Here is a 12,917-nt window from a genome sequence, read left to right as displayed (position 1 = left end):
TATCTTTCCTGAGAGACATATAGAGGGTCTCCAATGACGTACTCTAACTGTGACCTAGGCATTTAGATTATGTCAACCGTAGTGCCATTTCCATATCAGACGTTGTTAGGGAGACCCCATCCATTAGGCTGCATGTGGTCTGAAGATATGTGATGATAGACCTGTAACTGATCGCTTCTCAGTTTCAATGGATTAAGTTGAAGTGTTAGAGGGTCCATCAAAAAAATAATGATGTGAATTACAACTGTTGTCCAGGTTCTGAGCCAGCAGGAGAGTGAGATGAGGACCACAGAAGGATTGGTGAAAGGCCACGCATACTCCATCATAGGCGTCGCAGAGGTAATATGTCGTATATCCTGCTACACTGTATACTACATGATTGTCTTACCTGCAACCTCTCCTCACGGCTGTCATTTACCTGCTCACTACATGTCCTCAACACTACGGGTCTGATTAATTAAGGAGAGCAAAGTATAAAAAAGCAGTAACTTTGCACCTGGGCAAAGCCATGTTGCATTGGAGGGGGAGGTAAATTTAAAATGTGATGGCAGATTAATAGTTGGGGTAGGGCATGTCTTAGATCAACTTTAAATTTCAGTGTAAAAATAAAGCTATTAAGTATTTGTGTGCTACAAGAAAAAACAGGCAGTATTTAACTTATGTGCAAAGTAATAAACTAATTTCCACCCCTTGCATTGTAACATGGTTTGTCCCAGAGAACATTCACTCCTTTTTTTTTGCCTTACTTTCCTTAATGACTGAGGCCCACAGTCTTTGGAAGAAGAAGCGTTCTCTTATAATGGGGGCATTCTACAATTCACCTTTAATTGTTATCTATATATGATAAAAACATAACTCTTTATTACAATTGCCTAACAATGTTTTACTACCATGTACATAATTACCACCAGCGAAATATATTAAAAATAATAGAGAGAAGTGATAATAGATTGAAAAAGTGTTTAACATGTTGTGATTCGACAACAATGAGACCTCTTTGCTGTAGTGATTCAAGTTATTCATTTTACTTGTTAATTGTCCATTAATTAATTTATTGGTACAGGAGCATCTCGTTCAGAATTCTCCTGTTTAGACTGTCAGTTACCTAGGCTAGCCCTATATTTAAATTATGTTGGGATTTTAGATGCCATGAAAATAGTTGGTATTAAATCCTATATTCTTTCAGTCCATCATGTTGTGACTGTTTTATTCGTCTATAATTTATTACAGTCCTATCATGCCTCAGGAAAGATGTATTTACTCTACCGAGAACTTAAATTGTATTCATGTCCTCCAGACTAATATTCATTCTATGTTTACCATAATGTATCTAGTTTGAGAACAGCTTTTCTTAAGCTGTTACATTAGTATCTCCTTCTGGTTGAGACAGTCAGATATTAAGATGTTAAGATATGCAGAGATTAAGCCTTGGGATAGTTCTTTTATATATGTCCGGAGATAGAGTGGAATCTATATCATCCCGAGCTATCTGCAATATTCATATCTTCCAGACTAAGAATTGTGATTCAGCCCGTATTTTTCGAGCTGCTTATAGTGATTTCAATCAAAATTGTCCGTTTTATCCTTTTTCTGCAGAAGTATTTGTATTTAGTATTTGTCTCTCATTCATACCAGATATGTGTAATGGATGTTTTAATCACTGCAGAGAGGTCTCTGACGGCTGTGTACAAGACACTGCCGCCCGCCCAACACGCGTTTCGCCTCTGCCTTTTCAAGGGGTTAACTTTGAAAGAATACCCTGGGTATTCCATGTTACTGCAGGTCAGGCGATCAGCTGTAGACTGTAGATTTGTTTTTTATAGCACTATAAAAAAAACAATTGTATAGGAACTACATTAAGTAGTAGGAGTATATGTCAGTGGTGGGATGGTGCAGCGGTCATGACCAAGCTGCACAGCACATGACTGTCACCATGACAACGTGTTTGTGACACATGGCGCTTCGGGCCTTTCAGGAGCTGCATGATTGTTTTCTTCTGCATCCCAAAAGATTATAATTATGGTAATAGCCATGGGACCCTATCACGGGCCCCGTGACATGTATTTCCCTCCTATGAGCAGCCATGCTCAGAGGACAGTGTTTGATCAATGCTTTATACTTGGATTACTTTAAAATGGAATGGCTGTGTAGAGATGGATTTATATAAAACAAGTACTATAATACTAACATAGGTTAAAAGTCAACAATAGTAATCAAAGCTGTGTATAGGAGAGATTATAAGAAAATCAAGTAACAGAAATGAAAATCTGAGGCACTAATAATCTGCTCATTTGTTGTGACGTTTTCCAGGTAGAGTATAACGGGCGCAGAATCCCGTTACTTCGACTGCGGAATCCATGGGGGAAAGTGGAATGGAATGGACGCTGGAGTGACGAGTGAGTGTGCAGGAAAATTACATTGATGGGTCTACTGTCTGCCTTATTTACATTAACCCAACTGATAGAAGATTTGCAAACAGTGCTGTTCATTTTTAATGCCTTCTTTAAAACCAAAAATGTAAACTTATCAGCTTGTCTGCAAGAATGGTCAACTAGACAGCTGCAATATTGTTTCCACAAAGTAGAAAAGTAAACAGTGGTTGTAGGTGCTGCTGTGTTTTACTGTAGTGAGGTGGTGGGGAGCCCATATTATTGTCTTTTCAAACTGTGTAATGAGCATCAGTTATGTCATGTACTGTATATGTCAGTAATATGTGGAGTACAGCAAGGAGGTTAAACAACAGTTACTAGGGGGGCTCTACTACAAAGAGCATTGTCAGGAATAGCTACCCCTAGCCACTGGCTCATTTAATATCTTATCATATATTCACTCAGTCAAAAAATATATCACCTCTATTTTGACAGGAAAGCTCCCCTGACTATGTTTACCAGTCACAAACCGCCCTCTGTGACTTGGAAGCTTACTGTAAAGAAACATGCAGGATTTCAGCCTAAACCTCACACTCACCTCTCTCTCAGGCCACAGATTTAGCTGGTCCCTTTCCCAACACAGACACACGCTTTCACACTTCTCCGCAACTGCCACCAGCTACGTATAAGGCCCATAGCAAACCTATGGCTTAATTAACCAATTGCACACACTCTGTACTTTGGTAGCTAAACAGTTAACACTGCACACACTGGTATGTAAAGAGTTAACCCAGCTCTCTCTTCTAAACAGGCAGTAAATTTGTTCAGAGCAATAAGGACATCACTTATTAATTTTTAGATTTAATATACAAAAAGTTACAGGTTATAAAAACAATTAATAAACAATTGACATACATACGCAAGCAAAACAGATTTAAAATAAAGGGATTAAGTTCAGAGTATAACTTACAGACAGTAAAATTGGCTTTTGAAGATGGACAGCTTATCAATGATGATTGATTTCCCAAGAGACTGACAATTTCTTGTAACTGGTCTCAGTTTTTAAAGACACCTTTACACCTTACCCCACCTCCAGGGGTTGTGGTCGGTGACACTGTTTACAACCACCATTTGCATGTTGCCTGATTTACTACCCAATTCTACTGTGTGACCTAATTTTCCAGTGGAGTGTCACACATATCCAATTTTATTATTAATAGATTAACTATGAATTTCCCAATCTATTGATACCAAACAGGCCTAGGTACAGAGTATTAGTTGCGCTTATATTAATTTCCTGAACGTCTCTGTGTGACAGAATGCTCTATTTGACATATGGGCTGCCCTTCATCATGCTATTGAGGAATATGTGTTTGATCACTAATTTTATTGATTTTATTGCATTTTGGAAACTGATTTATTTTTGTCTATATAAGATACAACAATCCATCATCCTTGTGTAAGACCACAAGCTGTGAATGGCTCCTTAAAGTCTCTCTCCTATGTCAGGTTGTAGCTCACCCCAGGGGCCTTTGAAGCTACTCAGCTTTCTCTGAAAGTGTTGCTGTTATCTTTTAACATAGAGGTGGGCAGAAGCATCAGGTAACCACACACCAGACCCTCTGACTTCACATTTTACACTTTAGTAGATCAATTTATCAATGGATTTATTTGATATAACATATTTATACTGCAGTTATGATTAGGCCTTACTCCCCACAATTATACAAGAACTATCCAATTCATTATTCACTTTATCCTTGAAAAGTTTTAAAAGATATCTATATGTTCCTCTCACAAGTATCCAGATAGTCTAGTGTTATTTATTGCCCTCTGCTCTCTTGTGGTCTCATTCAGAGTCAAAGTACGTCAGTTTTTAGATTTGCGCCTGTTACGCCAAGAGCGTTAGTTGAGCACAGTAGGGGCACGTACAGGTACATGTAGCACGCCCCCTGGAGGTACAACATAATTAGACATAGATGCATCCCCAGGTACACCTCTTAGGAGGTTTATCTCTTACATGTACTGCAGGGCTGATGCAAAAATACACAATGATGATGATCACCATCAGAAACACTGTCTGCTGGTTGACTGCTTGCATATTGATCCATCCAATACTAAATCTATTAGCATCGTGGCTATATTATATAACGTCGCTGCCGTCTTTTTCCTTTACTTAATTGCCATTTCCATTTGAACAAATGCAAAACAGAAGATACCATTTGATTTTGAAAGTAGGAAACCACAGATGTGTGGGTGTGTTTGTATTTAATTACATTTTATATGGAAAACGCAACATCCGCATTTATTACACTGTTAAGACACTATTCCCTCTTATGTATATGAAACTTCATTACACTATTATATATCACTAACACTGCCATCAGCATCCCTATGCTATCGCAGGGCTAAGTATAGACATTGTACAAAGTCTGCGCTTTTTATATACGTTCCAAGTACAAAATGCGTCACTCTCTAAATGAGGGCCTTAGTCTTTAGCCAGACGCGTTTCAGATGCTGGAAAGGAAGGGAAAGACGTACAATGGGGTAAATCAAGGAGGGGGGTTGATTGTATATGGTGAACCCGCCCTTCTCCGGAACACCGAGCTTCCAATAACCAGATATTAAAAAAATCATTATACTGGTGGTGTATTTTAACCCCTTCATATGCATGCCCAGCTCTAGTTGTCATATTTTGGTCAATTTTGGTTTTCCATTCAGAAGTAGAGATTTGCAGTATTTAGGAATCAGGACTTTGGTCACATTCAGCACTTGTAGTGTCAGTGTTTTCTTATATTTAGTATGTGTATGGGGTGTGAGTGGATCCACCCCCTCTAGTGTAATCTTCACACTTTATAAAGACCTATGATGTTTGTCCAACAGTGTTTAATAACTGGGCACAGTCACCACCAGATAAGTGTTGTTGAACACACTTCTTGTCTACATCTCCAGCAAAGATTCGAGCAGAAGGGTGACATATAATTGCATGCCTGTGTTTCCAAACTATTCTGAGAGCTCCAGCTCATAAGTTGATAGGTTAGAAACAACATAACTATATGCTTATTTATAGAAGGCAGATGAAAGGTTAACAATACACTGGTATTATGTAATAATGATCCTTTTCACAAGGTCTTTTCAGACAGATTGGAGGTATACTGACATGTAATGTTTTCGCTTTGCTTATAGCTCCCCCATGTGGTCACTTCTGGACAAATCACTTTCGGAGAAACTTCAAGTGAGAGGCGAAGATGGTGAATTCTGGTGAGACATTACAGTCTGGCGCCAAAAATAGACTAGATGAATAACACAGTCTTAGCCAATCACTGACAGAATAACAAACTTTCATTTAGGATGCAGATGGATGATTTTTTGCGTTATTTTGATACCCTGGAAATTTGCAATTTGTCTCCGGACTCAGCTTGTAGCGACGTTCCCCACCCATGGAATGCCAACTCTTTCCAGGGGAGATGGGTGAGAGGGCACAACGCCGGAGGCTGCCGAAATAACAGAGGTGAGAAATTGTCTATCATGCCCACTAAGTAATATATAATATAAAGTGTATTACATAGCTCACAGAATGTCATTGCATTCCTCCTACACACTTAGACAAGTGCACATACCTCTAAACAGTAGGGAATGGAGTGCCCAAGTGTAGGCAGTTCAAGAGGCTGGCCCACCAATCACAGGAGAGTATTGGCAGTTGGGTCAATGCCTAAGCTTCTGCCACTTAGGCTGGCATGGCAGCATTTAAAATTGCCATGCCAATCATTCTTATTGCTTGTGGTAAGTCACAAGTAGATAAAGAGTTAAGGGGTGTATCCATAAAGCAATTTGGAAGCAGGATGTACTGCGAGATTTTGAACAAGAAATTTACAACTGAGAGTTATAATGCGACTACGTGGGGGACGAAGCCACTAATTGTTTATGAGACAGATGCCGGGGGAGATCTCTTTCTGCTACGTATCTATGTTATTATGTACCTTGTGTCTAACTCTCCGCTCTTCTACCCATTCCAGTCACGTTCTGGACCAACCCTCAGTTCCTGGTGACTTTACACGGAGAGGATGAGAAGAGTTTGATCACCCTACTGGCTTCCCTTCTACAGAAGGACAGACGGAAGGGCAGAGCCATCGGGAGGGACTTCCTAGTTATCGGTTTTGAGATCTATAAGGTGAAGTGTTGCTTAGAGTTAAACACTGAGGTTGATAGATACTGACAATTCTGTATTCTGGCATCACGTCCTTTCACTTTCCCCTGCTCTAATTTATTTAAAAATATTATTTTGCAGGTTCCAACCCAGGTGAATCATACATTCCAGTACTAAGATGTCTATCGGGTCTACTCTAGCATGGTGTCTACCCTTACTGACCAGTGACTGGTCTGTCCATTTATCAGTGATTGTCTAATCCCAGTACTGTCTGATGTGCCAGTACAGTGTACACAATGATTGTCTGACCCCATAACCAAGATATATCTATACCTATATATTTATATCTATAAATATCTATATATATATATATATATATATATATATATATATATATCTATATATCACAATCCCTGATCCCAATCAGTGTGCAGTCTTCTTGACGATTGTCTAATCTTTATTAATGGATGGTTTGTGTAATCACTGATAGGCTGATCACCGTTACTGCATTGCATGATCTGGCAGTGGTGATTATCTGATCCCTACTCCTGTACAGTGCATGGGTTGTCAATATACCCTACGATTGTCTGATCCTCTTTAGCACATCTGACTCCAGTCATTTTGTGTCTTTTAGTTCAGTCACACGAGCTCTGTGTCTCAGAGGGTGGAAACGGTCTCCAGTCTGATCCCCATGGTCCTTACACCATATGTGGCCAAACGAGATGTCACCGCCCGCTTTGAGCTGCCCCCCGGACAGTATCTGGTCATCCCCACCACCTTCACCCCCCACGAGGAGTCTTCCTTTAACCTGAGGGTCTTCACTGAGACAGAGAACACACTCACGTGAGGCAGCGCTCCTTACTCATCTTAGTTATCTGTAATATATAGGTGTCTCCTCCTCTGTATGTCTCTGTGCTAACATTAATGTCCGGTATTCTTTCTCAGGGAGATTGACTGTGAGGTCAAAGCAAAAGGGGAGGTGTTCCAGGTATGTTGTCCCGTATCACTAAGCCTGTAAATCCTTATTACAGTACTGGTAATTATAGCATTTACAGGTGTTTCTTCCTTTCCCGCAGGAGAGCGCGCTTCGGGGCAGCATGGAAGAATTCAACAGACATTTCCAGCGACTCTCTGGCCAGGTAAGAAACAACCTTCAGTGTGTGTTACGCTGGCCACACATCCTGCAATAACACAGCGGATCTTGGGCAATTGGCTCGTTATTGCAGCATCTGTGGCCCCAGAGCTAGTGAGATCTTCCATAATGATCTAGTCACAATCAATAGAGGTTCATTATCGAGCATGGCAGAAACTTCCACTATCAGCCTGTGCTTGTGGTCATCTTCTGACTTCACTAACAACCTGCTCTATAGCTAAAATAATCTGATCCTGGACCCAAGAGGCCACATCATGACCGATCCTGTCACTTGACTAACAAAGATCCTGTGAATTCTAATTGAAGATCTTTTGACAAGCAGATTTTTTTCATTGAACAATTTGTACATTTAAACTGGTGTAATATAACTAACCGGTGTGTTTGCTGATTGAGAATGTTTTATGTAACTTCTTTCTGCAAAAGTAGTGGATCCTACCAGTGATGTGCACAGTATGTGAGTAGTGGGTCCTGCTGGTAGACAGCCAGCGATGTGCACAGTATGTGAGTAGTGGGTGCTGCTGGTAGACAGCCTGTGATGTGCACAGTATGTGAGTAGCGGGTCCTGCTGGTAGACAGCCTGTGATGTGCAGAGTATGTGAGTAGTGGGTCCTGCTGGTAGACAGCCAGTGATGTGCACAGTATGTGAGTAGTGGCTCCTGCTGGTAGACAGCCTGTGATTTGCACAGTATGTGAGTAGTGGATCCTGCTGGTAGACAGCCTGTGATGTGCACAGTATGTGAGTAGTGGGTCCTGCTGGTAGACAGCCAGTGATGTGCACAGTATGTGAGTAGTGGGTCCTGCTGGTAGACAGCCAGTGATGTGCACAGTATGTGAGTAGTGGGTCCTGCTGGTAGACAGCCAGTGATGTGCAGAGTATGTGAGTAGTGGGTCCTGCTGGTAGACAGCCAGTGATGTGCACAGTATGTGAGTAGTGGTTCCTGCTGGTAGACAGCCAGTGATGTGCACAGTATGTGAGTAGTGGTTCCTGCTGGTAGACAGCCTGTTACTATGATGTGCACAGTATGTGAGTAGTGGGTCCTGCTGGTAGACAGCCTGCGATGTGCACAGTATGTGAGTAGTGGGTCCTGCTGGTAGACAGCCTGTGATGTGCACAGTATGTGAGTAGTGGGTCCTGCTGGTAGACAGCTAGTGATGGGCACAGTATGTGAGTAGTGGGTCCTGCGGGTAGACAGCCAGTGATGTGCAGAGTATGTGAGTAGTGGGTCCTGCGGGTAGACAGCCAGTGATGTGCAGAGTATGTGAGTAGTGGGTCCTGCTGGTAGACAGCCAGTGATGTGCACAGTCTGTGAGTAGTGGGTCCTGCTGGTAGACAGCCAGTGATGTGCACAGTATGTGAGTAGTGGGTCCTGCTGGTAGACAGCCAGTGATGTGCACAGTATGTGAGTAGTGGGTCCTGCTGGTAGACAGCCAGTGATGTGCACAGTATGTGAGTAGTGGGTCCTGCTGGTAGACAGCCAGTGATGTGCAGAGTATGTGAGTAGTGGGTCCTGCTGGTAGACAGCCAGTGATGTGCACAGTATGTGAGTAGTGGTTCCTGCTGGTAGACAGCCAGTGATGTGCACAGTATGTGAGTAGTGGTTCCTGCTGGTAGACAGCCTGTTACTATGATGTGCACAGTATGTGAGTAGTGGGTCCTGCTGGTAGACAGCCTGCGATGTGCACAGTATGTGAGTAGTGGGTCCTGCTGGTAGACAGCCTGTGATGTGCACAGTATGTGAGTAGTGGGTCCTGCTGGTAGACAGCTAGTGATGGGCACAGTATGTGAGTAGTGGGTCCTGCGGGTAGACAGCCAGTGATGTGCAGAGTATGTGAGTAGTGGGTCCTGCGGGTAGACAGCCAGTGATGTGCAGAGTATGTGAGTAGTGGGTCCTGCTGGTAGACAGCCAGTGATGTGCACAGTCTGTGAGTAGTGGGTCCTGCTGGTAGACAGCCAGTGATGTGCACAGTATGTGAGTAGTGGGTCCTGCTGGTAGACAGCCTGTGATGTGCACAGTATGTGAGTAGTGGGTCCTGCTGGTAGACAGCCAGTGATGGGCACAGTATGTGAGTAGTGGGTCCTGCGGGTAGACAGCCAGTGATGTGCAGAGTATGTGAGTAGTGGGTCCTTCTGGTAGACAGCCAGTGATGTGCAGAGTATGTGAGTAGTGGGTCCTGCTGGTAGCCAGCCTGTGATGTGCACAGTATGTGGTGTTTCTGGTAATATACATCATCCTTACTAGTTTTCTTTGTTTCTTGAATTCGAGGACCAGGAAATCAGCCCTGAAGAATTACAGAGGATCCTGTTACAGGTCACCTCCAAACGTAAGAGGAAACGGCCTAATGAGTGTACAAGGAAAACGCCTCAATTAGCAGAATCCTAATAACTCGTACAAGGAACAAGTCAGTCTGTCTGGCCGACACATTTCCTGCCACTCTCTCGATTCACCAAATATGGCTTAATCTTTACATTGTGAGACACATATTAACCCACGTGACATTATAGCAGTCTTGCTCTGTTAGGAGACATTTATAATAACTGACAGCACCTTTTCTGTGCTCGGGCTCCACTTTGGAATTGAGAAGAGGGAATATGCAGTAAATTTACGACAAATCTGTCATTTTACTCCCTGCTACTTCTTTGTTTTAGACACGCACCTTAAGACAGACGGATTTTCCCAGGACACCTGCGCTCAACTTCTGAAAATCTCGGATGTATCCTTAGTCTGTATATATATTTACTAGGTAAATGACAGCTAGAATCTGATTGTTTGCTATGAGCAACACCTGCACTTTTCCATTTTAGAAGCTTTGACAAAGCAGCCCCCTTAGTGGAACCTATATTACAGCAATTTTATTATACACCTGAATTATACACAAGGAATCACTATTTTCCTGTAACTGTCCAGGACAACAAAAAGGTCAAATTAGTTCCAGGTGCTGGGGCATAGTGTGACTTGTAGTCCCACAACACCTTGAGAGACCTACGTTACATAACTCTCCATTAAGAGAAAATCTTACATGTATTATCTATAAAGCTTTAAAATAATTAGCAGACTACAGTTGAAGAATATTAATTTTATGACACATGGGTCCTATTCTGACCCCTGTCTGTGAGGTGTTTGAATGTTCTTACCTTGTTGATTTGGGGTTTCTCCCACACTCCAGGAAATACCGGTGGGTTAATTGGCTTCTGACGAGTGGACCTTACTGTGCATGAGGGTGAGGTATTTAGAATGTAGACTCCACTTGGGCAGGGACTGATGTGATCAAAAACATTCTTTGTAAAGAGCTGCGGAATATGTCAGTGCTCTATAAATACAGGATAATAATAATAATAATAATAGTACAGAGCTGACAGTGTGTTCTCCTTAACATAACGGATTACAGTCCAGTGGGAACAGGAAGCTACAGTTGGAAGAATTTAAATATCTCTGGAGCAAGATAAAAGAATGGGAGGTAATACTCTCTGATCACTATCTAAACCGACCATTGCTGAAGTTAAACAGGAAAACGTAGGGACTGGTTTCCCATACAACCGCAGAACTCTTTTGTGGTCTATGCACTTGGTAAATGGTAGTTGGAGCAGGGTTACGTCCAATACTTGCTTTTGACGAGAGCAGCCCATTAAAGGGGGTATGTATTTCTGGACCACTCCTACAGTTTTGTGGGGAGCCCCATCTCAATGGAACCCAAGTAGTCACCACTGACAGTCGGCAGATGAGGGAGCTGCCGATACGGACAGTAATATCTGGGCAGCTGATTCAATCTCTCCCCCATCATATATGTAATAAATGAGATTCCTGATCAGTCACGAGTCCTGGCCAAGCTGCTACTCAGCCCAATCCCAGCTTTTTGACAACTAAGATGGGTTGGATCCATCAACACTGACCGATCTCTTAGTGCCCCTAAATTCAAGCAGTGGTCGGAGGCAGGGTGGCCCAATAAAAGGTACATGAGAATCTGGAGATATATCATCTTATCCTATGGCAACATTGGCACAGGCTCAGACAGAGGTTTTATCTCCTCTTCTCTTCTAGCACTTATTCACAAGATACGATACTGACAGATCTGGAACGATGGACATACGAGAACTGCGTCTAGCGCTCGAAGCTGCTGGTGAGAGATCCTCCGTACTTCTTCTAATGTGGCGTCCTCAGTATACAATCCCTCTAAATGTCGGTCAGATTACCACTGATAACCTCTGTGACCACCGTGGGTTCCTGTATCAGACAGACACTATGTCTACTGCCCTACGGTCTGGGTGATCTCTGGCCTGTTTTACACATTACTTTTTGTCAAGGCCACATTTAAGGACTATTAAACCCAAAACAAAGGTCGAGTTTTGGAATAGATTGGGTGAGATGAGATACAGTGCTAAGACGAGAGAATTTAAAATTGCTAGGCCCTGGCTAAGATGAAGGTTAGGGGTCATGTGGGATGACGAGACATTAGAATTACGAGGGGAAGGAGCAATTGTAGGCAAGCAATTGTCCTACAAACCTTGTGTGCACAAGAGAAGCTGCTCCCACAACTCACCCTTTTTCTGATGTTTAGTTCTGACAGGATGCTGAAAGTTTTATAAATATATATATATATATTTATTTATTTGGGTTATACTAGCAGTGGCTCTTTACTACAAGGCAACTTGTATATCAGGTTTATTTTTTTCCTTAAACCCTCTAATCCTATAGTCACTTTTACCTCTCGTTTTCCCCAGGATTTCAGCTGAACAACAAACTGGTGGAGTCGTTGTGCCTGAAATATGGAAATGACCTGCGTCAGGTGGATTTTGACAGTTTCCTTTCCTGCCTAGCGCACCTCGTTGGTGTATTTGGTAAGCACGGCTTCCAGTGGTACCCTACCAAGTACCTATGACAGAGATACTGTTTATTGTACCAATAGTTGACACCTGCTGTTGGATGGTCCACACAGCCCGCACTTAGGGGCACACCTACCCTCCACCCATGGGAACCGCCTCCGCTAACTATACCAGGTGTAGAAAATAAAATCTAAAGCGGTGAAATGTACGAAAGCATAAACAGCAAATCAGCTACGACGTTAGTACCATTTATAATAGGATAAGATTCTCCTAAAAAAGATAAATTTTCATACAATAAATTCATTTCTCTCAGGTTGTTGGGGCAAACAAACGGTAGGTTGCAATCGCACTGGATAACTCAGGAACAGACTCCTCCACAGTATAGTCCCCCGACAGGCAAACACTGTCCTAAGCCTGTGCTAGGGACCG

General features: G+C 42.4%; 1 protein-coding gene across 9 annotated transcripts in view; it reads left to right on the top strand.

The window, feature by feature from the left end:
• The window catches only part of LOC142102190 (calpain-2 catalytic subunit-like), a 113,728-nt gene that overhangs the window by 97,286 nt on the left and 3,525 nt on the right, over positions 1–12,917 (top strand). For 7 of the 9 annotated variants that reach the window (XM_075186894.1, XM_075186896.1, XM_075186893.1 and 4 more), the window contains 13 exons: positions 256–339; positions 2,311–2,396; positions 5,556–5,630; positions 5,720–5,880; positions 6,386–6,557; positions 7,156–7,359; positions 7,462–7,504; positions 7,593–7,655; positions 9,934–9,991; positions 10,317–10,381; positions 11,057–11,125; positions 11,707–11,785; positions 12,387–12,503. In XM_075186894.1, coding sequence (XP_075042995.1) covers positions 256–339; positions 2,311–2,396; positions 5,556–5,630; positions 5,720–5,880; positions 6,386–6,557; positions 7,156–7,359; positions 7,462–7,504; positions 7,593–7,655; positions 9,934–9,991; positions 10,317–10,381; positions 11,057–11,125; positions 11,707–11,785; positions 12,387–12,503 — 1,276 coding nt within the window. Of the gene's footprint in view, positions 1–255; positions 340–2,310; positions 2,397–5,555; positions 5,631–5,719; positions 5,881–6,385; positions 6,558–7,150; positions 7,360–7,461; positions 7,505–7,592; positions 7,656–9,933; positions 9,992–10,316; positions 10,412–11,056; positions 11,126–11,706; positions 11,786–12,386; positions 12,504–12,917 lie in introns of those variants that run through there. The other 2 variants (XM_075186890.1, XM_075186897.1) reach the window with 2 other exon arrangements.

Source organism: Mixophyes fleayi, chromosome 9 (assembly GCF_038048845.1).
Source record: "Mixophyes fleayi isolate aMixFle1 chromosome 9, aMixFle1.hap1, whole genome shotgun sequence".
Classification (NCBI taxonomy): domain Eukaryota; kingdom Metazoa; phylum Chordata; class Amphibia; order Anura; family Limnodynastidae; genus Mixophyes; species Mixophyes fleayi.
Note: the sequence above shows the minus strand (reverse complement) of the source record. Positions and strands in the feature narration are given on the sequence as shown.